This window comes from Bacillus rossius, chromosome 1, assembly GCF_032445375.1.
Source record: "Bacillus rossius redtenbacheri isolate Brsri chromosome 1, Brsri_v3, whole genome shotgun sequence".
Taxonomy (NCBI): domain Eukaryota; kingdom Metazoa; phylum Arthropoda; class Insecta; order Phasmatodea; family Bacillidae; genus Bacillus; species Bacillus rossius.
In genome coordinates, this window is record NC_086330.1 from 244,092,683 (window position 1) to 244,120,657 (window position 27,975).

Here is a 27,975-nt window from a genome sequence, read left to right on the forward strand (position 1 = left end):
GTTGTGGACCTGCGCGTGACCAGATCGGGCCCCAGACTGTTGTGAAGCTGCTCATGACCAGATCAGGCCCCAGACTGTTGTGAATCACCCCGTTGCGTAGTTTTGAATTACCACGTGCCTACACACATTGATTGTGTATTACTTTTTTATAAACTTTTTTGAAGTGACTAGGTAGTTTTCTTTTTCATTTGAGCTCTCCTAAATAATTTTGCTCATCTCTGCTATAGGTGATAATGCTATCTTTCAGAACCATCAATCTCGCACAAAAAGTAGATAACATTTAGGAATAGGTATAAAACAGACATAAAACCATGGAGCATCAGTTTCAGCATTTTTTAGTACATCAGTAGCTAGTGAAATTGATTTTAGTGTTTTAGTGAAAAAAATGGATTCGTATAGTTTATTCTTAAAAAAAAATAGGGAGTATCAAATTTTTCATATAAAGTACACATCCTAGTGTGTCCTAGTGTCTCCTCTTTCATTTGAGACAAATCCAAGTGCAGCAAGACAATCTGCAAGATGAGAAATAGTATAATAGTAGTGCTAATTGCAGTCCTTGCAAAACTTAAAGGCCAAAAAATTCAAGTGCACATTAAAAAAAGTCACATATTATTTGATATGATATTTACCAATGCTAAGTTCAACTTTATGTTATTTTTTAATGATGAAAACCTATAGTTCCTGGATTATATTGACAATAGCTAATTATTGCTTGTGTTTTTTCTTGTATGTAGTGTGAAAGCCATTTTGTGATAAATGTTTGTAGCATGTATTAGGATATGTTTAGTTAAAACCACTGATTGTTTCTGAATTGCATCCTTCTTCGCAGGGTCAGCTAGAACTACTCAATACGGAATCAGAGTGTCGCAGTTCTGTGAAACCAGGGGCTAAAAGTGAGACTCCGTTGAAGCCGTCACGGCGAGCGCTGACCCCGAGGAATTTTGAAACCCCGAGGGTGGCGGCAGCCAGACTCCAGACTCCCGCCATGAAGACTCCTCAGGGCAGAGCGCCTGCACCCCCGCGGCTCACGACGCCTCGCGTCAAGATGCCATTCCTTATCTGAGTGTCACCCGACTGCCCAAATGTAAATAATGTACAGCTTTTTTACACGATTTTGTTATTTATCTTCTTCTGTTCAGCAAATGTATCTTCTAGTGTTTGCACTTGTAATATTATTTGTATGTTTGTTCATATATTGTAGATAGGAATAACTAATGTTAATCTTAATTCTCGCCACTGTATTTTGTATTTGGCTTCATTAGTGTTATGCGGTATTACAAAGATATTACAAAATCATCCTGCATATATCATAAATTTGCTTAAAAAAAGAATATTTAATTATTCCTGAAGTCAGGCAAGTTTAAAGTACATACAAAGTAAATCCTTAAATTGTTCAAAATCACCAAGGTGGAAAATTTGCCTCACCAAGAAATTAATTACTGAAATCATTGTTTTTTTGAGTAAATGAACATATTGAAATACTAAAATTAATTCATTTTATCTGTGCATCAACAATGTACTTAATAGTTGAGTTAAATTTTCAATGATTTTAATATATTTGCATGTAAATTCATTACGGAAACGTGTCTTAACGTATGATCTTAAAAACTATATTCAGGATGTCACATAAAATGCTGTACAGCCGCTCCTCGAAGTAACGCTGTTTGATTTGCGTGGTTATGAAGTAACAGTAAGTTACGGAATTATTTGAAGTAAAAACTAATTTCAGCTACATGAATTTTTATTTCATTGCATACAAAATGGAAACTGCATTTGTGTAAAATTAAACACAATGCAATGAATAATACTACTACAAATGAAAATCAGTACCCATTCCTTAATAGCTATTTGCTTCCTTCATGGCCCATTTACGAACCCAATTAAAATGGTATGATTTATATTATGCAGAAATATCTCCAATGCCTAAGTGTTCAGCCATTGTTTGTATTACATTAATCCCTGCAAGTCAACAGCAGCTATGGTGAGAAAAGCAAGAAACTTTCAGGGCTAGTTTACCTCGCACCTACCAGAATGTGCTATTGGCAAAACATGTGATTAGTGATTCATTGCAGACATGCATTTAATAAACAGTATAGTCTGGAGTTACAATAACTGGTTAAATTTTCTTTCTTTTTAATATGAAACATTAAGTTTATGCTACTTTAATCTTATGTGAATGGAAAATTATATCTATATTACCCTGTTTTATCGCATAATTGTCACATGCACATAATCATCTCACCAATATTTGAGGGCTTCAAAATTTGGATAAAAAAAACCTCTCGCGTAAATGTCGCATGATTTGGTCCCACTATTAGATTCCAAATCCTTTGTGTAGGTATTTTTTTCCTATAAAATAATGTCTTTTAAAGTAGAAATATAATATGTATTTTGATATCACTACTTACTTATTTAATTAACAGAAATACAAAGTTGTCCGATATGTAAATTTTCTTTTAAATACGTTTTATCTCGTCGAGTGCCGAGTTAACTACATTTGATAGCCCGCACTCTTTCGTGGTAAGTGTGTACTACGACGATATTTACGTCACAGATTCAAGTGGCTCGTTTTCCGGTCACCAATTTTGTTTTTCTATTTAAAGTTGAAGAAAGGTTTTTGTTGCATGACTTATTAATTTTAATTATTGGGTGTGCTCTTGTATACTCCACTTTTTTAAATAAACGTACTTTCTCTCTCTCTCTCTCTCTCTCTCTCTCTCTCTCTATCTCTCTCTCTCTCCATCTCTCTCTCTCTCCCTCTCTATCTCTCTCTCTCCCCCCCCCTCTTTTTTTTCATTCAATGATTTTCATATATATTTATTCAATATTAACAGGGGAAAAGAATAATATGACAAAATATTTTTCAGGAAAAATGCATATTAAAACAAGGATTTGTTATATTCATGCAAATAATTTATGAAATATAAAAAACCAGTAACATTTATAATTAAATTTACATTACATGGACATAATCAAGGTTTCTTAATACAACTATAATCTTTTATTGTGAACATAAATAAAATGTTATCTGTTTTATGAAGTTCCTGTAACGTTCCCGGAAATATTTAGGCGTTCCTGGAATAACGAGTATGTTTGTGAATTACAAAAATAATATAGGCTAAAACAAGGGTAAATTTAAATTATGAACGACAGTTTTAGAAATCACTGTTATTTATATTGTCATAAGGTTTGTTCTTAGCATGAAATTAATTTACTTGGTTTTAATCAGTTTTATAATGCATTCTTTTAAGTAAAGCTAAGATCAACTCTTTATGATCATAAATTATATCTTAATTACTTTATTGCTAAAGTAAATAGAATCTCAAATAAAGAAACAAAAGCAAATTAACTTTGTAACAACTTATTTAGAGAACCAAAAAGTCTAAAAAATTTCAAAAACATCAATATCAGTATTAAAAAATTATATTCTTGATTCTGTTCTTTTTTCAGTATTAGTGTTGGAATAATACTAATTTTTTGGTCAAAGTTTATATAAGAGACAACATTTAATTCCATTTTGAATTTTTTGGTACTGTTACACACATATCTCAAAAAAGTTACTAAAACTTAATCGGCATAAATCTTGCAGGCAGTAACATATCTGTAATAAACATTTCTTTTTTGAGTAGGGTCTCTAATTAATACAATGTCCCGGGGGATATCAAATTTGAATGTATGTTTTCTTGACCATACAATGTATTTGCAACAACACCAATCAATTTTTTTTAATTTTGCTGGCAAACAGATGTCATTAAATCTTTATCTGATGAAGATGAGTTGTAAATAGTTTTATAAATGCTGTTTCTCTGCTTTAATTTCACCAGGTCTTCCAAATTATCTGTAACCATGGTCTCTTCCAAGACGAGATTCTATTGCTGACTTAAAAACATCTATAGGTTCCACTGAGCTTACATTTAAAAGACTAGACAGTTGTATCCAAAGTGTTATACTCGTACGTTTGCTTCATTGCAATGTATAATTGCCATAGTACCATATTTACCCACGTATGTATTGCATATTTTATGTCGATTTTTAGTTTTAAAAAAGTGTTATGCGTCTCTTGCGCAAATTTATAACTTTGGGTAAAAAAAAATTATATTTGTGGTGTCTTGAGTGTGTGTGTAAATAACTCTCCTGTGTTGGTTTTTAATAAGTATATTACTAGTAAGTATAAATTGTTTAGTTAAAATATCTGAGGAGTGCTGCTGGGCTGATATTCGGCTAGAAGGGAATCTAAATATAAACCAGCAAGTTTGTGGGTGTGTAGTCTGTAAGTTCATGAAGCCATGTAGTGGTGGTGACGGTACTCCCTCCCTCCCACTTGTAAATATCCATTAATAGGCACAATTTCCTAGTGTCTATTTTGACAAATTTTTAAGATGTAACTGTGACCCAACATAATTGTTTTTTGCATGAGATTCCTTAGCTTTCAAATGCAACATTTTATAACAAAACTGCATCCATCCTTGGTGCTTTGGAAGCGGCCTTTCAAAAGCTTTTTACATTATTCAGCTCCTCCAGGAATAATTTCATGCTGACTGTAACTCTAGTTTTTATAAAAGAAACTGACAATAGAGGTTGGGTTTGCTTGCTTTTTTTTTTTTTGTTTTTTTTTCTTCTTCTTCTTCTTCTTCTTCTTCTTCTTCTTCTGGAAGAGGACTGGTTTTAAAAAATACAATAGCCAGGAAGGGATACATGGCTGTTTTCTGTTATTAGGGGGTGTCGTAAAGCAGTAGGGGAGAGGGGAATTATAGGGGCGTCACTTCCTTCTACACAGTAATAAAGCAGCACAGAAAGCAGACAAAAAGAGAATCTAGGGTACCAGTGCCGTATTTCTTATGCACCAATAAGCTTGAAATGCGAAACAAAGACTACTGTACACCGATTTATGGTGCGATTCATATTTCAGGGCCACCCTTACTGCAAAAATCTTGTATTTATATGACCCAAATTATAGCTGCCACTCAAACACAGGGGCAACTCTTCTGCGGGTAAATATCATAGATATAAAGGTTTGTTTTCTAAAATTGTAGTTATCAGTTTCACATAAGCCGATACTGCATGAGCTTGGTGATCTAAATTTTCACTAACTGTAGCAAAAGATCCTGGTACTAAAGCATTGTATGTTTTGTGTATAATATATGCCTGTATGGATAGATAAATGATTTAGCACAATGTGTGGACTGTATTTCATTATAGTTTTCTAAAAAGTCTATTTGTAGCATTATATCATTTTCATTTAAGTTTCCTTTCACCTCTTATTTCAATTTGTTGCAACTATAAATACCATAGAGATGTTTTTCCACGACTGGAATTTCTGGAATATCTTCAGATAAAGCAGCATTGAATTCTTTGACTACTCAAAATACTAAAATAGGAACCTTTAAAAATGTTATTATGAGTATTATTATTATTATTTGCAGTTTTGCAGTTTTATCTTCATGAATGAATTTCCATTAAAAATATATCAGGGAATCTATATTATCTCCTCAGTTAAACTCCTGATTTTTGCATTCAATCGTGAAGTCATGAGAAGTTACATCGCAAGTGTAATCCTCAATAAACCTTTATGTGCATTTTTCGGTTTATTGCATTTCAATTCAGAATTTTTATGCTTGACACACATGCAACTTTTTTGGTCCTTTAATTTTGAAGCTATGACCCAAAATGGCTTTGCTCTGAGTAATCTTTTGTAAGGTAAGTTAACCCCAGTTTCTTTTATGAATTTTGGTGTCAGGTATTTAACTGTAAATAAAAGAATGTGTTTTTGTTTCTTAATACCATTTTTTTTTAATCAGTCTCTCAGCTGAGCACATTTGACTGATATGTAATTTGAAAAAATTTATGACTTTTTGAGGAACCTCTGGCTTCTAAACAACCTTGCGAGATTTGGCATCAGACTTTAGAATCTATTTATTTATCATTTCTTTCCTTTGGTAAAAATCTTCTTAGCCATTTGGAGCAATTTGTATTTCCTTAAAGTATTTCCACTGATACATTTTTTGGAAGACTTCTCTATATGGGATTTTTTGGCAAAGAATCTGCTTTTTCTTGCAATTGTGTATTCAGTACTTGGTTAAATAAAAGTTTTGCTGTTACGAGTTTTAGGTACAGGTTTCTTTCTTGCGTCTCGTCTTTGTAATTTTTTCTTTTAGGACTCATTTTTTTGTTTCATTTTACCTTTTTTTTCTTTTCTTTTCTTTTCTTTTGCGCTAGCTTTGTGACCTGTTGTGCTTCCTACTTGTCTCCTCACTGAATGGTTTGCTTGACTCAACATCTGATTGTGGTGGTGTATTACTTGTTAATAACTTTTTGTCTCTATATATATTTACGATGCTTTTTTTTTTTCGAATCTTTTATCTGCTTTCACTTCTCTTGCTTGGTCATATGTTAGCAATTTTCTTCACTTTATTTTCAGTTTTATTCTTTTTATAATATTCCCTATCCTTAGCCCTTTTAATTTCTCTCTGTTTGTCAGTCATCCTTTTTTTTTTCTAGCATTAATCTTTTCTCTTTGGCACAAATAAACCGGCATTATCGTTTTTAAGTTTGTTTCTTGTCTCTTTAATTTTTCCTGCTCCGAAAGTCTCCGTATTGCTATGAAAAAATCCAACAATAATGTTAACTTATTGGAAATTATAGACACACACACACACTTAAAGTAAGTTAATGAAAAATGGCCAGAGAATCCATTTTGAAAACAAAATCATCAGTTTGAGAACATGTCATCATGTCTAGGAACATTCACGAAATTATGATTTTAAATAAACGTGTACGTCATTTGAAGCACCATCTTGGACGCAGTGTGACACGGTTAATGAAAAAGTTTGATGTTCCTTTGTTTTTATTGTTTTCTTAAAGTATTTCGTTATAATTTATAACTAGATGACTCAGTGAACTTCGTACCACCTAAAATTAATTTGATTGTAACTTTTAATGAGCAATTATCAATCCTTAACTTTCCAACTAATTCATTGAGATTGAGAATATTAGCTGCATCATGTACGAATTGGGTTTTGTTTGGTTATTAAATGAAACTTATTTGTAATTTAAATGAATTCAATGTATTTTATTTACATGAAAGATAAATGCAGTTAACATTCAGTGCAAAGCTTTCTGGTAAACTACATTTTTCGTTTTGTTTTTCGGCACATAAATAAACAAAGATAATGGCTTTCCGACACACGAACACGCGACATTTAGTTGTCCATGCGCCGAAACACGGAAACTCAAAATAAATTCCGCAAACTTCCAACGACTGGCTTTGTGATTTGTTCATGGTCAACGCAAAGGCCAGACGCACAGGGAATTGCAGCCATTTAAAATTGAATGGCAAGTCCGTTGGAATCATTGGGATGCACGGAATCGAAATATCCTCTCCTTAGTACTTTTCCTTGATAATCGTCGCCTCAAAGGCGTTCTTCATAAGCTTTTTCACAGCCAGTCTAGTTCCATTGCATTGTAGATGTTGATTGATGTTACGCAACATGATGACTGAGCCAACTTTCAATTCCAAATTGTGAGGTGGTAATCCAGGCAATTCCAGTGAATTTAAAAATTCTGTGGGAAAGATGACTACCTCATCCTGGTTGATAACTGTGTTAACCGATTTGAAAGAAAATGACTCTCAGAATGAAATTTTTAATGGGCGCATTGAGATCATCGACATCTTTATTTTTTGCCGCCAATATGGCTCGTTCGCTCAGCCAATTATAGTTTTTCAAGTTCTGCGCTACATTTGGAAAAACATGCAGAATGAGTTCCTCCTTCGATTCGGTCAACTGACAGAAATCAGTGTGCAATGTGATGAATCTGGCCCAGATGTCAACTGTGATTTTCCCATCACCAATGTCCAACAATTGCTTTAAAAACACAAATGCATTTCAATCTTGTTGCAGAAACACTCGCATGTCGGTTGTCAATTGGAATGTCTACATGCCGCCACAAATTTTATGATTTTAAGCTTGCATTTAGTTCGTCAGCTACAGTTGATAGTGGAATAACTGGAAGAGTCTGACGAAAAAAACCTGGCAACAGAATCATGGCTCCACCAAAAATGTTTTCATTGTCATGAAGATCTTTCAACGTTCTGTCCAGCGTTATGTCTAAGCGTGCAAAATCAATCTACCTTAATAAAATGGCTGATTAAAAAAAAATGTTCGCAAAATGTTATTAAATTTAATTCAACCAAGTCTAATCTCAAAATCCACTACCTTTCTTTAACGAAAAAACGATTTTAAATGTAATAGATTTCACACAACCGCACAAAATGAAAAACACATAGAGGAAAACAGTAATGCATGGCGCAGCTGTCAAACGAAAGGTCCCCCATGTACGCCATCCATGGAATGTTATCGGAGGTGGCAATTCCCATACAAAATTACCAATTTTGATTTTTTCATTACTTCAGATGTTTCTTTGGGTTTTTCCTAAACCACCCCAGTATTGAGGCAAAAAAAATAATTATTATTCAAACCGGTTGAGCCATTTTCGAGTTTTTGCGAGACTAAAGCACTCCCATTGATTTTATAGAGACTAACTAATACCCGGTATGTGTAACTCTTTTTTTTCTTTCAAATTTTTGAAAGTAGGTATACATAAACTGTGTGTGTGTGTGTTTCCCGCTCTATCTCTATACCTCTCTGTAACTCTATATCTCTATCTAACTCTTATCTGTGTAGCTCTCTCTATACCTAACTCTACTCTATATATCCCTCTCCCTTCCTCACCGCTTCTCCCGCCCTCTATTCCACCCTCTCCCACCATTATTATTCGGACTATAGCAAAGAGGAAATACTATAAAATACAAGTAACTATCCATACGACTCGCGTGCCACCTTAAATTCTGCTTTAAGGGTTGGTGTTATCAAAATCTCACCTAACAGTGAGTTTCCTCGTGTTTCAAAGGTCAAGTGTGCAAAAATTCATCGAGATGATCAGTGGTTTAGGAACGTATAGAGGACAAACATAGAAACATTCAAAAGTAATTTGAAGTGGCAATTCCCATACAATATTACCAAATTCTATTTTTTATTTTTTTTTATTTTTCAGGTGTTCCTTTGGGTTTTCCGTAAATTTTTTCCCCCCTAACTGTCCCTTTAATGAGGTGAACAAAACAAAACAAAAAATCATTCAAATCGGTCTAGCCGTTTTCTAGTTTAAGCGAGACTAATGCACAGCAATTGATTTTTATTTATTTATTTATTTATTTATATATATATACACATATATATACATATATAATAAACACATTCCTGAATTTATGAACGATTAATGTACACTCTATGAATAATAAATTGAAAGGTACTTACCAATTAATTATAATTTAATCAGCGAGAAACACACACACAGCCGGTTATGTTATTGTTTTCTCCCACTACTGGAGTCGGTCACCTTGTGGGTGTGTTCACTTTAAATTATTTTCGGTCAATTACAGCTGTGTTCTCGAAAAAGATGCAAGCATTTCCGTACAAAATATTTTAGCGAATTTCTATTTTAAATTAGAATATTTTTTATATAATACTTGCAAAAGCTATTATTTTAGACGTATTCTGGATACTAGTAATAGAAACAGTTAAATATATTAATATTAATTTAGATGACCACATGAAGATAGTTTTTAAAATCATACATTAGGATGTGTTCTCGTAATGACTTTCCATGTAAATATATTAAAATCATTGAAAATATTATTTAATTTTGAAGTATATTGTATGATATACAGATAAATTGAATTAATTTCTTGGCTAAGCAAATTTACCACCTTGGTAAATTTGAGCCATTTAAGGATTTACTTTGTTTGTACTTTAAACTTGTGACCGTTAGCTTTCTAGACTTCATCTAGTGGTTCATATGTAAATGCTGCATATCTAATACCCAAAAACAAACATGTGGTAGCCATTGGCTTACAAATGGAAATGTTTCATTGATCATTTCTAAGTTAATTTAGGACTAATTTTTAACAGTTTTGAATCTTAAATGTGGAAATGTTGTTGATTGTTTGTTTTACTATCTAGTTTTACTAACTGTTAAGGTCCACTTCTCAAAACTAATTGTTCTTTTAAAAAAATTTGTACAGTCATTTCATGTTCAGTTGACATGAATATATTATTGACTGGCTGCATTTTTTTTAAATTAATGAAGCAGTAATATTTTTTATTCATTAGGGTAGTTATTGTCAAAAATATATCTGAGAAATGGACACAAGTACTATGTATTATAAAAGTGAACAAAGAAATGGTAGCAATATGGCGAAATGTTTATCAGGTAATACAATTTTAACATTAGTTAGGCTGGCTTGTTTTATTTTTAAATGATGGCAGATACGAGCAAAGATATCTTGGAAAAAGAGTATGGCAAGACACAATGCTCTACATTCATTGGGTGATTTGTTTTTGTATTCTATGAAAAATGTGACCAATAATTAGAATTTTTTTAACCCATGAGGATGTATTTACTTGTTAAAATTGATTATATTTTCAAGTACAGTTATAAGTATGTACTAATTAATGAAAAAATGAGTGTAAAATCACGGTAGTGGACTGCCTTTTCTTGTGTCAACTATTGGGACTGTGTAATAAACACTAGTATGTGCATCATCATGTGATGAAGCTTGCTTCAGTGTACCTCTAGAAACTTTTTTAACCTTGGTTTTTTGAAAGTTGGGTGTGCTGTAAGCCTTTGCTAGAGACTGGAAATATTATGAATTTTTTTCCCTAAAAACGTAGTAATCTACTATCAAAAAATTATTGTTTTCATCCTGCTTAAAAAAATTGTTAATACCTGTCTAGATTAAAAATTCTAATACTTATTTTACTAAATAAAAATAGCAATTTAATATACTAGCAAAAATTATAGTAATTCACACTGGATAAATTAGTTTGGAATTATATTTTAAATTATCTCAGATGCATCAAGAGACGTGGCAGTATAACGAAGCATGGTCACGTAAACTAGGGAGAGAACAATGACCAATCCTACATGGGTCAAGGTAACATTTGAAGGAACGCCTATTACGTGCAGTATTGCTGTGGTTTATTTACCACTAGCGTTAAAGCAAAATGCAATATAATACAACCTCTTTGGTTTTCATATTATTAGCCATCCACACAAGAGAAAATCTACAGCAAAAATGGTAGACATGTTGTGTTTGTGTATTAAACTGAAGTGCTGAGAAGTCTTAAATGAATATGTTAAAAATATTTCATTAAACATGCACATGTGTCCCAGAAAAACTGCAAAATACAAATATAGAATGAATCAGGTCATTGAAATCTACAAGACTGGTTTTTCTTCTACTTCTTCTAAATGTGAAACAATATCTACCTGTCAAATTTGTAGCAGTTGTGTAGCATTTTAAATTATAAAGTATATTTGATCAATGAAAAACATTTTTAACAAATATAGTGGAGGGAGGAGGAAAGGCCTTCCTTTCAAAATTTAGCTGGGGAAAAAAATAAAATTCAAGAGTACCTAAATAAAAAAAATAGCATCGATAGCAACTAATTAATCCTGCCCCTAGTCACTGCATGCATCTCTATCTTAGCAAAATGTATAGATGCACCACTAGCATTTGTGCACACATTGGTTCTGATGTCAGAAATGAGCTATATAAACATTCACTTTTTTAGTGTAAATTATCTTTTATTTAACAGTTAGCATTGTATTTACTCCATTTGTGAAGAAAAAAAACACCATTTTAATAAGATATTTATTTCAGCTATAAATAATTTTTTATCCCTAATGGAAGAAATTTGTTTGTAGAATTCTTAGCTTTACTTATTGAAAGTCCTTTCAAAGTGTACATATTGTATTCATTAACATTGCTGTGATATAGTGACTATGATTTTAGTGCTTTGTATCAAAAAATACATACTATACTGTCCAAAAAAATTGCACAATTTGAAAAAAGTAATAGTTTGTAACTACGGTAGAACTTGGTTAGTCAGCCCACATTAACTTGGATCTCCAGGTAACCAGTTCCAATTTAGAGTAACCAAAAAAAAATTAAAAATGCCTTTCATAATAATCAGAGAGAGAGCTAGAACATTAATCAGGCCTGTGAGAATATTTAAATTTACAAATATCAAAATGAATAGTTTATTATTCATATTCAATTTGATTTTGAATACTAACACTTTGAAATAATGAATATTGTGGGGTGTAAAAAATTACCCCGTGCGGGGGCAAACAGCCCACGTCCATCTCTACCTGCACTGCCAGTTACAAGCATTGTTTTTCAACACCGCTAACCTTGACTTCGCCAAGGCTACTTGCGTAAACGCGGTAGAGACGCAAAACTAAATTACAAGTTTGATGGGATGTGCAGTAGGTTATTGCAGCGTTCGAACCAATTACATTATATGCAAACATTTAAATTTATTCCCGATAAATTAGAATACATGAACTACAGACAAATGGAATAAAATATATAAAAAACGACATAAAATTTACAAATGCTATACGTGACGCCTGGCCGTAGCGATCACGTTACCTGCGGCACAAAAACCTTGCCATCACATAAGTCTAAGTCTGTCCTCCATCGCCGCGCGAGGGAGGGGGGGAAGGGAGAGTCCACACGAAATCTTGGCTACCGTCCCAAAAACAACCTCTTCTTTCACCATTAATAAATTAAAGTTTTACTTACATTGGTGATCGCCGTGCCGTAGAAATTTACCAAACTGTAGCGCCTTGGGTACCCGGGCTGTAGACTGGGCGTAGACGACCATGTTGCGCAGTCAAATGGCGCCGGTCAACGCACTTCGGGACGTGGTGGATTAACACTCGCGACTTGCGAAAAAGTTTAAAATCGTTGATGCGAAATACGTTGCTGTACATTACAGGTTATCCAAAATATAATGCAGCTGATGCGGGCCGCGGCGACGATAACTCCGCGTAGCAGTGTCCATGGTTAACCGTTCATACCGAAGTGTGGGTGGTGTCCCAACTCCCTTGCACGGAGTTACCCTGGGATCCCATATTCACAACTGACCCGCCGTCGGTCAACGCCCGCAAGCTTCCCTCGACTAGACTGCCCACAGTCCAAACTGTCCGCTCGCCGCATAGGTCACACTCCCGTGACGTCATCCACCTCCCACCGCTAATTTCCCCCTCTCTCATGCATGGACAAGTCCATTCAGCAGGGGTCAATGGCCGCACGGTAAACCAAACTACTTGATTAAATATTAACTAAAACTAGTAAAGACTTATATAAAAATAAATATAAAAACATTACTTAAAAAATTACGTTAAAATTATAATTAAACATAATAAACACTAAACATAATCACATGAGACACCTGAAGTGTCTCAATATTCAGTCATTTACGAATACGGCTGTGCAAAGTCTCAAAAGCATGGAAAAATTTTGGGATCATGGATGATTTTCTCTTCTGGTGGGAGCAAAATTTCCACAGGATGTAAGTAATATTTTAGTGTTATTTATGTGGAGTTTTTTGCTACATCTAGCCACATAAATTTTGAGAATACTAATATAGTAAAGCTGGATTTAAGACATTGATTATGAACCATTACTAACACTCATGTTATCAGCTAAAGTATTTTACAGAAAGAGAGATTAGCAGGTCATTAAAAATAGATTAAAACTGACAGCATACTGTTTAGGATAAATACGTGTCCGTAAAAATCAAAAACTGCCCGGTGTTAAAGTTGACAGTTTTCAGATCAGAGGGTAGAAACACGGCATGCCAGCTCTGTGATTAGTTTCGTTCAGAATGGGGTGATGAAGAGAAACTTGTCTAAATCTCGTGGAAAACATCTGGTCGTATATTCACAGCAAAGACTCCTAATGCGTAACAACCTACGTTTTTTTTTTTCTGGTGGATAATACACAGTGAACAACAATGACCAAAATACAGGCGCGCGCACGCGCGCGCACACACACACACACACACACACACACACACACACACACACTCTCTCTCTTCACCCCCTTCCCAGCGCAGTCACAGCTCAATCAATTATCTTCACCCGCTAGTGGTCCAAAAAAAGATATCATACTAAGAGGGAGGAAAAAATCTTCACCTCTTTTACCAAGCACATGTACACTGGACAGAAAAAGAGAGGAACATTTTAAACAGCTTCTGTATTCCTACACTTTATTTTAAAAAAACCAAAAAATATAATTCATAAATGTTAATATATGTTAGTATAAATAATGATTTATTTTCACTTAGTGAAAAATACAAACTAACAAGTTTATTTTTTTTATTTTTTTTTAGGCCTTTTAACTATAGATTAAAACTTTTCACTGCACATTCTTTTTAAATTCACCCTCTTGTTGTTTTTTCTCACATATTGCAATTGCTTTACGTATTTTATTCGCACTGTTTATTGGGGGGGGGGGGGGGGGGGGATAGAGAGGTTCAAATCCTAAGTTGATTACCATGAAAAATAATTATATTTTCTTTCAAAATTTGAAATTTTCAACATTTTACCTATAGTAATTGTACGTAACTTAACCTAACCAACCTTTACTATAGTATTTATCTAATTTCCCAGAAGCCACTACACTACATATTTACTTTTTCTTTCAATGTGTGGAAAAAAAATTGTTAGTGGGATTCTAATTCTGAATATTTGAATTTTGTATTTGAGAATAATTTGATATTCGTATTCATATTTGATTCAAACTAAAGAAAAACTGATATTCGCACTGGCTTAACATACAAGTAAACATATTTTTAGAATATAGTAACTGATTTAGTGTGAGAATAATAGTTTAAATGTTTAAGGTCTTAATTTATGCACTCAATCATAAGTGTACTGTACAGCGAGCACATGTTTGTCGTGACTATTATTACGTGAAATCATTCATTTAAACTTTATAGATAGTCAATATGCTCAAGTATGTGTATATGCAGTATGTATCTGGTTAGTACTATGGGTTTTTATTATATGGTATTGGCTCTGTCCCAATTGTTGAGACTTTATGAGGTTGTAATGTCGAATGATTTTCCAAACATTAACATCTTTACTTTCTGTGCACCTGTGTGTAAGGGAAACCAAATTGTTGCATATATTTTTTTTTTCTTGTGAAGAATGGATTTTGTAGGCCTGTGTAAATCTTCAAAGTTTTAAATACAAATATTTTATTATTTGTATTTGATGAGACTTTTAATGCTAGCATTTTGAGATAATGAATATTCAATTGTTACAGGAAATCTTACTTTTTGGTGAATAATGATAAAACTGAAGGGAAAAAAACTGCAAAATTTAAGTCAATTAGCCACTAAACACAGAAATGTGAACAAAAACAAACACAAAAGCAGCAAAATTCCCCTCTGTTAATTTATTTTGTCTTTAAATATATAATTCAGTTAATAAATTGGTAGTTTAGGCTTTTATTTAAAAACCTAAAATATTATGTACAAATTAAAATAATTTATTTTGTTTATGTAAGGTTTTTTTTTTTTTTCAAAGTAAAGTAAATAAAAGCAGTCTATAGCTGATACCATACAGTCATGGCTGAAGGCCTAAAGATCAACATTAAAGGAAATGTGATAATGATTTTTGATTTTTAGTATTTTATATTGATGTTTTGATTCACATATTATTTAAATAATGAGATAGTGACATAAACTGTATAATTTCAATTTTCTTTAATATATTGGCACCAGAAATAAACTTAAACTACTATAAAAAATTATTTAAACCATAATTTAACTTTCATTGGGCTGTACTATGGTTCTTTATCAGACTGGTTTACAGGAATATTAATTTCTGGTTGGGACAATTTAGTGATGTAAATTGTTTTGTTATTTTGTTTAATAAAGTGTTCATGAGAGACAAAATGCTAATTACTTTGTAAACATATGTATCTCAAAATTGTTATATGATTACTCTTATAGAATTCAAAAATTATGATTGACTTTACATGAATTCCGTGGAATTGTCAAAGTTAACGCATACATGAACTGGGTTTGCCAAGGTGCTAAAATAACTGTCAAAATTAAATGCAAGTTATTTTAATATGTTAAATGACCTTGCAGAATAAGCGAGTTGACACACAATAATATCAATCCAAGAACAGATTGAACTTTAACTACACTTATTTTAAATGACACATTGCAAAATACCTGGTCAAAGTACAAATCATAATTTTCACAATTGATATCATTAGTCAATTTGGGTTTAGTTTCAATAAGAGCAATCTAAGGTGACCTATCAACTAAGACTTAACTGAATTGGACCATGTTATAAAGTTTGCTATGAAATAGCCAAGGTTCTAAAGTCATCTGTATTTAATGCAAAAGGAAATATGTACAATGAAATTAATATTGACTCTAATGGTATTGGAATCTATTCAACTTTACTGAGAACTCTCTTACTACAGGGACAACCTCTGGATTTTTAGTTTTGCAGTGTAATATATACAGAACTGCTAAATTCTCAAGAAATATGCAAAGGGAACAATTAATTTTGTATTGTGTGGACTTTACCAATATTCAGAACGACACTTTCAAATCAACAATAAGCATAGACGCATTCGAAAAACATTTCACAGTTTTTACAATACCTGGAATATTATAACCACATACTTTTGGCTTCAGTTCTCGACAAAACTCCCAAACATAATATGGTTCTCGTTATCCGGTCGATGGTGACTGCCTTCTTCCCCGATCAGTCGCTGGTCTTGAACTGAAGACTGGAGACTCGAATTTGGATTCTCTTTTTGTGGAGTCGCGATGACTGTCCAAGTAGAAGACTGTATAAAGTCTCTTGTGCAGGATGACCATCACCCTAGTTCTGGCACTCCTGGCAGCTGTAGTGGGTCACAATATCCACCCGGTGACCACTTGAACCTCTTCTGTCTTGATGGTGTTCAGTCCTTTATGCTCGTCAATATCGCCGTTGTCTATAGAGTTTATTTGGTGATAACTACTCTTCTGTAATTTTCAAGTCGTGATGAATGTCGTCTCTTCTATGTAAGTCCTTGACACCATCGTAAAAAGGCCTCTTCACTTAGCTTAGCCTCCAAAGACAACTCAAATCTTGGTTATTTCACTTGGAAATAGCTCACAAACTCTTACTCAGCGACATCACTGTTTCTGGTACTCCCCACTGATGTACATTCAAAACAAACATTGGCCATTTTTAACTTATTTTGGCCTGACATTAACTTCTATACATGCAATATCACATCCATCCTTGACTCAGATTGGAATCTTACTTTAAAAAAAGTTCTGAACATTTGGATTAGGGATTTATATTACATTCTTGACTTATCCTGACCAATCAAAACTGTCCTTCCAAAATCGTACTGACCTTGGGATTTTGCTAATGTGAGTTATTTTTTAAACAAACACCCATGTTACTTAACTGAACTAATAGCTACATCTAATTTAGGGTTTATAAGGAATTCTTATTATAAAATACTTCAATATACGACTAAAATTCACTAATTTAAAAATTCCAAAGACATTGAAACTAAAATTAATGAAATAAATATTTATAAAATTAATGCACACATGCAAAACTCAGAATTGCAAAGAGTAATTTAAAATAAAACATTAAAATATTAAGTTAACAATTTTGTTAGATTGTATAATTTAAAGAAGAATACTCCTTATACCACCCAATCAAATAAATATTTTTAGTAGTTCCAATATTATATTTAAGTAATTTGATATATTAATCAATAATTCAAAAATAAAAATTACTACAAAACTTGTCAAAAGATAAAACAAAAAAATATTGGGACATAGCAAATTTTAAAAATGTTTGACTGTACTTTTTTTTATATATGTAGTTTGCTCATTAACAAAGGAACTTTGCAGAAAAATGTTTAATGTTTTAATTGCTGGTTTTTATCAATATATGTAGCATTGTTGTGTGTAATATATTTTAAGTGTTTCAGCATGAATTGTTGATGCAGATGACCGATGTTATTGTGCTTTATATGCACTATTATTTCATGTGTTTTAATTTTTAATGACAATGACAAAATCCACTATTTTTAAAGTTAAGATTTTAAGTTATTTCACTACAGTCCGCGAAAAAGTAGCATTAAAACTCGTGGGCATTTGAAAACAAAGATTATTTTTAGGAATCTGCTAAGAACATTTTTTCAATTCAAATTGAAGACTGAGTTAAAGATATTTCAAATATTTTGCTACATATAGGAAAATCCATTGAAACAACTTTGAGTGCCTGAGTAAAATGTTTTATCAATACATGTTGCATATCACACACTGAATAAGAACAATGAAGGAAAGGTTAACAAGTTACCAATCTGCCTCTGCTTGTAAATAGGAAGCTAAAATTGTAAAAGCAAACTTACTCGCGTAATAGCAAGACCAGGGCGACCGCCGGCAGGATGATCAGGGAACCTTGAACTAGCGGGGAATTTTTTCATGCCGGGAAAACTGTGAGAAACAGGTGAATTTTTGAAAGCTATCGGGAATTATTTGTTTGTCTAGAAAGTTGAAATCAGCTTTGTTGAAAAACTGCTTATCTTGCGTACAAACTGTCACTTACGCCATTTTTTATTGTTGTAGACATTAAAAATTAAGTTCCCCCCCCCCCCCCCCCCTCCCTCCTCCTGGAGGTGAAGTTGAAGAAAATTAGTCTTCATTTCAACTTTGATTTCCAAAACTTTGTGCACTCTAATTATTTTTAATATTTAAACTTCAACCTCTCACATATCCATAGTGAGAAAAATAAATATCTACGTCCATGTACTACAACCTGAAGGCTTCCATGAGCTTCATAGGAAAGTGTCAGCAGGTGAAGTAATTTCACGAGAACCTTCAACCACGTATAACACAATCCTTAAAAAATAATATAATACTATGAGCTGAGTAAACAGTGTTCAAAAGTGTGATCCAATTAATAATAGCCAAGGATAGTCAAAATGCAAATTTTAAATCAGCAAGTATTTAAATGAACACATTTTGTTTTAATCGTGGGCAAAAGCCTCATGTTAGATCCTCATACAATTACACAAACCTTTTACATTGAAATTAATGCAGATAAATCACCAAAGGGATACAGAGACAATTATATAAAATTAAGTAAGTATCCCATAGAACAAGAGCACTAGTACAATTGTTACAGCGTGTGACCATTAATGTGAAAGCAAAATACGTGAACGTATTTTCAATACGACAAATACAATATTGACATAGCGATATAAACTGGATAGTAAAGAATAATCTCTCGTTAAATTAACGTCAAGTGCAAAAGAGAGACAACCCTCAATCATCGCAGCGACCGAGAATTACGTTAATACAGACAAATGCCTCACTAGACATTACAAGACCCGTAAATGTTAACGCGGGCGTCCGCGGCCTAACCTACACTAGGCAAAATGCAACTAGATTCAAATGCATAAGATATCAAAAGAAAACCAACAATATGTAACAATTTAACACTACGTGATTACATACATTACGCAAAAGCGAACTGACAATTTGCACACAAATTGCCCTAAACACAAGTAACGACATGACGGGATGAAACGTCAGACAAAACACGAGTAGCAATGCAAACTATTAACAAAAAAACGTAAAGAGAAATAATGCCAAAAGTAATTTCAAAGGTGACGGCCGAATAAACAATTTAGAATACCTTAGAGTTTAGCTGTTACAAGTTACATGAATGTAAGGGTCACCACCTTACAAGCACTTACATGAAGTCTCCCCGCTGTCACACTCACTACATTTAACTAACTGACCTACATACTGAATTCAGTAAATACCAGCACCGACTGGCTATAACAACTTATCTACATGATTTGCGAACCAACAAGAGCCATCATGGCAATACACACAGTTTTAAGTAAAACAGAAGTCGTAACGCGCATGTGCGGACACCTCAGGAGGGGAAGTCAAGAACAGCACTAGATGCAGGGAGGGGGAAAAGGAGGAAGGGAAGGAGCGCCATTGCCCACTGCGCGGCGCGAAGTTCAAACCCAAAACACAGACACTCCTTTGTGATGGTTATTAAAGTGTATTGGTTGCAACAATATGCAAATACGTGGAATTTCAGTTATTCCTATTCTTACTATTCGAATGTGATATTTGTGTTCAAGAATCATTTGCTATTCACATTTGACTGGAAATAAAAAATACTGATAGGATTTTTGTGTTAGTAATTAATATTTAAATTAATTAGTTTCATACTTTCATTTACCAATTACTTGTAAAAAAATGTGATCCAGAAACCATGTTCCAAGTTAGGATACACAAGTACCCACCTAAAGGAATTTTACCTTTAACATTAATAAGTATAAATCAAGGAAATGACAAGCCTACTAAACTTTTTACAGTTCAAGTAGAGGTAAATATTCAACAACAACAAAATTCTGAAAATATCTTAAATTTCTTCTGATGCCATTGACTCAGTCTTTAATGTGATAGATGAATTAATTGTTGAGAAGTGTGTTCTTTCAAATTGGTGTTTGACAGTATTGTTCAGTATTATGTTCTCATATGTTTACCAAAATTTCTTTTATTTTGAAGCTAATAATTGATAATGTTTGTCAGTTACTTGCAATACCTGGTTGCCCAAGTGATTTTTGCTTACAGTTTGTGCAAAAAAAAAATGGCCACATTAAAATTATGGTTGTAGTTTTAGTAAAATTAACTATTTTAATTTTGACCCCAAAAATGTGATTTGTATCTCTTTTGTTATAAATAACCAATACTTTTTCAGCTCCTCTGTTATGTGTGCAGAGTCATCAGTATCATTATTATTTAGCATGAAGTGTTGGTTCCTGTAAAAGTTCACCTAGATTATTATGAGCTGCAAACTAATCTGCTTTTTACCTTCCACCATTTATGTGTATGGCTCAGCAAGAATTAGTTTTCACACTATGATATATAGCTTTTTAATGGTATTATGGTAGGTATTATAAGCAATTAAGTTACTTTACTTTTTCACTTTAAAGTATATTTTTACAGACCCCCTACAAGATGTTTTCCACTTAGTAACAGTTCAGTGTAAATTACTTTTTTGATTAAAAACCAAAACTGTAGTTTTTTTATCAAGAGCCCAGTTTATTGTATCAAGCAAATGCCATTTTCTCCTCCCATCTCAAATAATTGCTAGTACTTCCACACTTTCTCTGCTGCATCCGTCTTATTGTGGCTTCTATTACTGCACTGTTGTGACTGCTAGCATCTCTTTTCTTATTTCAAGTCTCTGAAACTGTTTTTGTTTTCATTTTCTTTAGACATCCAGTTAATGTTCTTTTAAGGACAAATAGTTTTTTTTTTATCTTAATGACTTCCTCACTGGAAAAAATAATTCTAGTGTTCATTAGAGTATAAGGTTTCTACCATAAAATAGTTCCAAAATAAACAGTAATGGTGCCGACAGTTATTAAAACTTAATTCCTAGCAGTCTTTTGTTAGCTTGCATTTTGTTTTTTGATCCCTTTTAATGTTGTTGAAAATAATTAAATCAACGAGAATATGTGAACTCAGAAGGTTGTAGTATTGTTTTTTTTTGTATATGGTATTTTTTTTTGGTAGTGTTTACTGTTGTCAAGGCTGTATCTGTGAGTAATCTAAAATGAATTTACATATTGTCTTTTGTGGTAAATCTGGTTGAGAATAAAAAGGAAGTGGGCTAAAAGTGTTTATTTACAACAGGTTATGGGCCCAGAACACAAATTAAAAAAAAATTGTTTTAGTTTGTGCACGCAAGATAAACGGTAGTGTTGTTGCAAACAAGATGGAAGCTAACGTGATCAAGCTAAGCTCTGAAAGTAATTGGAAAACTTGGAAATTCCAGATTGCTGTTACATTGCGTGCAAAAGGTGTTTATGACGTAGTAACTGGGACATGCGTAAAACCTGAGCCAGGAAGTGAAAATTATGAACAAACATTGCAAGGATGGCAAAAGAAGGACTTTCTAGCTCAAGATATAATCGTTACACGATTGAATGAAGGACCTATGGCGCATGTCTTGACATGTGAAAATGCAGAAGAAATTTGGAAGAAGTTGTTAACTGTGTTTGAAAAAAATTCCGAACTTTCTGTACACCTGCTGCAACAGAAATTCTTTAATTAACAGTGTGTACCGGGTGAAAGTATGTCTGAATTTCTGTCCAGAATCGAAGAGACTGTTAGTAGTTTAAAACAACTTTGCGAAAAACTGTCTGATAATATGGTAGTAACCAAAATTCTTATTGCCTTGCCATCAACATATGCTCACTTCGTCAGTGCCTGGGATTCTGTTTCAGTTGAGGGGCGAACTCTGGGAAATTTGACTGCTAGACTGCTAATGGAAGAGGAGAGAACCTACTCATCGAGAGAAGATGACTCTACAGCTTTTGCTGCTGCGAGAAAAGGCGATCGAAGTGTCTTGAATGCGGAAAAATGGGCACCTTAGAGCCCAATGTTTCAGATTGAGTACAGTGAAAAATCCAATTCGCTGCCATTTTTGTAATAAAATTGGGCACATTAAAAGAAATTGTTATCATTTCAAAAGGGAGATGCAAAAATCTGAAGACCATAATGCTAACAGAAACGAAGAAGCATTCACTGTGTTTACATCAGCTCTGACCTGTGACACATGTGATGACAATACTTGGTTTTTAGACACTGGAGCTTCAGAACATCTGTGCTGTAGAAGGGAACTGCTCACATCATATAGGGTCTTGAAGAAAGACAGGCTTGTAAAATTTGGAGACGGAAGAGTTTTGAAAGCTGAAGGTATTGGTAATGTCAAGTTGTTGTCAGATACCTGTGAGAGTACCTCAAAAATCATATTGCAGAATGTGTTGTTCGTTCCAGATATGAAGATAAACCTGTTTTCAGTAGGATCTGCACTGGACAAGGGTTATACTATGATTTCGAACAATCACATGTCAAAAATCTTAAACAGTCAAGGCAAAATATCGGCGCTGGCGGAACGTGCAGGAAACCTTTATAAAATGAGATTTAAACCACATCAATCTACTTTTGCCTTCGTAGGTGAGAAGCAAACCCTAAATTGCTGGCACGAAAAAATGGCTCATCAAAATAAACAACAGGTAAAAGAGGTGTTAAAGTCGTATGGCCAAGAGATTACAGATGAACTTGATGTGGTATGTGAACCTTGCATTTTAGGTAAACAGACAAGAAGCTCCTTCAAAGACAGCAACACAACAACTTCAAAAACCGGGGAAATAATACACGCAGATGTGTGTGGTCCCATGGAAACTCAGTCCATAGGTGGATCTAAATATTTCTTGCTTCTAAAGGATGATTATTCACATTTCCGGTTTGTCTACTTCTTAAAAAGTAAGAGTGAAGTTGGAGAAAAATTTGAAGACGTTTGCAGCCTGGTTTAGAAATCAGAAGGGTGAGATGTTTAAAATCCTTCGTACAGATTGCGGAACAGAGTTTGTTAACAATGACGTGAAACAGCTGTTATCCAATTTAGGAATTGTTCATGAGAGAAGCGTGCCATACTGTCCAGAACAGTCCGGAAGGATAGAACGGGAGATGCGCACAATAGTTGAGTCAGCCAGGACTATGATGATAGCTAAGGAATTGGGAAAACATCTGTGGGCAGAAGCAGTAAACTCCGCTGTCTATGTGATAAATAGAACCGGTACTAGTACAGTTGCAGGCAAAACACCCTATCAATTGTGGTAGGGTAAGAACTATGACATAACATTGTTGAAAGTTTTTGGATCAGAAGCATACATCCATGTGGCTGATCAGACCCGTAAGAAGTGGGATGCAAAATCCAAGAAAGGCATATTTGTTGGCTATAGCGAAACATCAAAAGGATTCCGTATTTTCCTACCAAAAGAAAATAGGGTGACAGTGAGCTGCAACGTAAAATTCTCAAATGTGAGAGATTGCAGGGAGCCATTACAAACAAGCTCTGGACCTTTGAAAAATGGTGAAAGAGAACACTTGTTAGGATTTCCTAATCATCATGAAGAAAAGCCACATGGTGAAATAACCATACCAGGTGCGCTGACACAGAAAGATATAGAGGATAATGAAAAGGAATATTTTCTTGGTTTTCCTAACCTTCAGGAAGAAGAATTCCCTGATACAGACATACCAAGAAAGCCAACACCGGAAAAACCTAGAACTGAAAACATTAATTGGGAGAAGCGTGAAAGTGTTGAAGAAAGGGGTTCATTGGAGGCCAGGTGTTTAAGAGATAGGAACAAGTTGCGTAAACCGAAGAGATTTGATTATGATTTCAATTTGTTGTGCATGAGCGAACCTGATGATCCCAACACATATGAAGAAGCCATAAACAGTGTAGAGTCAGAAAATTGGAAAACTGCAATGAAAACAGAGTTGGAAAATTTAAAGGAAAACAATACATGGATTGAAGTGAAAAGGCCGACAGATGTAAATCTTATAGAGACAAAATGGGTATTTAAATCAAAAAGGGATGATAGAAGCGACCCACCAACAGTGTTCAAGGCCAGACTTGTTGCTAGAGGGTTTCAGCAACAGGAATATTTTGATTCATCTGATGTATATGCACCTGCGGCAAGACTTTCGACAATGCAGGTGCTTGTAGCTATGGCAAATCATAAGGGCATGCCCATTCATCAAATGGATGTAGCAGGAGCTTTCCTTTACGGAGACATAGAAGAAACTGTCTATTTATCAGTGCCCAAAGGTGTAACAGTGGAAGAAGGTAATGTACTACAATTAAACAAATCCTTGTATGGCTTAAAGAAGTCACCTAAATACTGGAATTCAAAGTTCAACAAAGTTATGGAGAAGGAAGGATTCACCAGGTCCACAAGTGACTTCTGTCTGTACTACAAGAAAGATGAATCAAGTGGCCTGTATATTCTCCTGTATGTGGATGACGTGTTATTAGTGGGTACAGATGAAAAGGGGATAGAAGCAATTAAAAACACATTATGCACATATTTTAAAATGAAGGATTTGGGGACGGTTTCAACATACCTAGGAATCAAGATTGAACATAACCTGTCGACTGGAAGAACCACGCTGAATCAGACCTCATACCTTACAAGTGTCTTACGTAAGTTTGGAATGACAGAATGTAAGCCCGTGGGAACACCTATAGATCCAAACCAAAAGGTCAGTCTTCATAATACTGAGAGAAGTGAGAGAAACGTTGAACTTAGGTGCAGGCAGCTCATTGGTTGTATGCAGTGTCAGGTACAAGACCAGATATTTGTTGGGCGGTAAGTTTTTTAAGCCGCTACCAAGAACAAGCAAATGAAGAACTGATGACAGCCCTGACGAGAATGCTCCGCTATATTAAGGGGACAATTAATTTGAGTCTGACATACAGGAAAGGACAAAGTAAATTGCAAGGCTACGTCGATGCAGACTGGGCAGGGGATCTTGAAGATCGGAAGTCAACATCAGGATATGTGTTCCAGTTGGGAAAATCCACAGTGGTGTGGTCGTCTAAGAACCAGACTTCTGTGGCTCTATCAACGACAGAAGCTGAGTATGTAGCTCTGAGTGCCGCAGTAGCAGAAGCATGCTGGTTGAAGAAGCTGACCCTGTAGCTAAATTTATCTCAGCAGTGTGGGGAACCAACAGCTATTTTTGAAGATACCAATCAGCTATCAGAGCTGCATCAAACATTGAAAACAAGCGACTGAAACACTTGGATGTTCGCCATCACTTTGTTAAAGAGAAAGTGAATGATGGGACAGTAGTGTTGTGTTATGTGTCAAGTGAAGATCAAATAGCTGACATTTTCACAAAGGCTCTTAGTAAGCCTACTTTTGAGAGGCTCAGAAAACAAATGGGACTAGAGTAGTCATATGTGTAACGTTTGATGAGTTACTTGGTTGATTTAATTGAGGGAGGGTGTTGAAAATAATTAAATCAACGAGAATATGTGAACTCAGAAGGTTGTAGTATTGTTTTTTTTTTTGTATATGGTATTTTTTTTTTTGGTAGTGTTTACTGTTGTCAAGGCTGTATCTGTGAGTAATCTAACCCTTTCCTGCCTGGTGGTACTTGTGAGTCCCACAATGTTTGAAGCCCCATAGAAATAGTGTGTGCATGTTTGAAACCACATGCTGACTGCCGGGACCTCTGGGTCCCTGTATAGCTCCGCTCTGCCAGTTGTCGAAGAAGTTCGATTGACAGCCAAGAGGTTGCAGCACTAAAACGGCAGCACTGCACCAGTCTGGAACGCCCTTTTTTTGTTTGTTGAGCTGGACATATGATAAATGCCTGTCAGGACTTAAAAGTCCCATCATTAAAAAAAATATTAAATATAAATAAAAAAATTTGAAAAAAATTATGGCCTCCTTTTATGCCTACTTAAATATAAAAATGAAATAAAAATTACAAAATTCAATTTTTTTACATTTCTAGGCAGGAAAGGGCTAAACTAAAATGAATTTACATATTGTCTTTTGTGGTAAATCTGGTTGAGAATAAAAAGGAAGTGGGCTAAAAGTGATTATTTACAACAATGTAAATAATAGGAGACTTAACACTATCTTCGGGATTGTGCAAGGAATTCTAAACCAGTTTCAAAACAAGACAAAGAGTATAAATGTACATGTCATGCCATGAGTAACTGAGCAGTGGAATAACCAAGTGTCATTGGAATGTTGCATAACTCCAGGAGCACAATATTCAAATCTTTTACCTCTTTTAACGTCTTCTTGCAAGTTTTCTGAGACAGTCTGCACATGCCATTCAGACATGCTTTTAGACTGGAGATAGTGAGAACTGTAGTTTTGGTGAAAAAAATTCCACTCGCTAGCAAACTGGTCAAATTGCAAGGAATTTAGATTACTACCACTATCGGACATAACTGCCGCTGAAATTCCTAACCTAGAAAAAAATGACTTCAAGTGCCCAATGACACATGCACTTGTTTCATTTTTCAGTTTATGGGAGCTCTACGTATTTACATTTAGAGTAGTAATCCACAAGTGTGTAGAGTGCCATGAATTTTTAATAAAATTTTCTTACAGCTTCTTTTTATATCACAGGGTTATGTTTAAATACATACTAAACTAAAAATAAGTAAATGTAATAAAAAATACACATACTATTTGTGGAAAAGTACAGCTTTCAATGTTAGAAATTTGTTTACCCAGTATTTGTGACAATTTTGGTTAGCTAGATTCACTGTGGCTCAAGTTTCTCTTTTTTTTTAACTATTTTCCCATTTGTCTTCTCATTTCTGCTTCTCGATCCTCCGGCATCCAGCACTTTACTAGCGTACATTTAGGTCTACCACTATCCAAGTGTCATGGCAAAACTCTGTCTTCCTTGCTTTCTTTCCATCAATTATGATGTGTTGTGTACTTTTTCTGTCAATATCCTCAGGTTCATAACTCCAGTTCAGTCTGTTTCCACATCAAACATGTCTTGCTCGTGGGACGGGGTTGTGGGTTTGACCTGAAGCCCTGGCCAACTCAAATTTATGAGCACGCCATACTCTTGGAGGTCCACTGTTAGACATGACTTGTAAAACACTTTGTTGTTCACCTTTTGTTATTCCTATCAATGCTTATATTGTACTGGCTAGCTCCGTAGCTAGAGCCTGTGAACAACTGTTCTCGAGGGCTTCAAACCACTACGGCCATCCAAACTATCCTTGCTGCGGCTGTCTTAAGCAACACGGATAGGTAGCACTTCTGGGAGGAAACTCTACATGATCACAATTTAACTCTTCTCACCTTACAAACTTGTACCAACTTCTGTTGTTTTGGACTCTTAGCACATTTCTTGGGACTTGAAAATATGTATCACAGTGGTTTGCATTAACAGGGTTTGTATCAATTGTAATTGGCCATGGGTTGTTGTAATTAAAAATTAGTAATGAAATGTGCTGAGTGACAAATGTTATATGCTGTGTTAGGATTTTTTAAATTTGTCTAAATGTCTTATCATAATTTTGAAATGATTAATGTAACAACCAACTTTCAGAGATATTTTTTATGAGCAAATATTTCTAAAAAGGATTAATGTAAAAATTTTTAGAAATTTTATTATGTAAGATACATTTTTAATAAAGAACTAAAACAAA

At 34.2% G+C, this 27,975-nt stretch overlaps 1 protein-coding gene across 1 annotated transcript in view; it reads left to right on the top strand.

Annotated features, from left to right (window-relative positions):
* LOC134527431 (protein regulator of cytokinesis 1-like) overlaps positions 1-27,975 on the top strand; it is a 236,415-nt gene extending 208,440 nt beyond the window's left edge. The window contains exon 13 of the mRNA XM_063360107.1: positions 830-27,975. Within this exon, the coding sequence (XP_063216177.1) occupies positions 830-1,063 (234 nt within the window). The 3' untranslated portion in view covers positions 1,064-27,975. The remainder of the gene's footprint in view (positions 1-829) is intronic.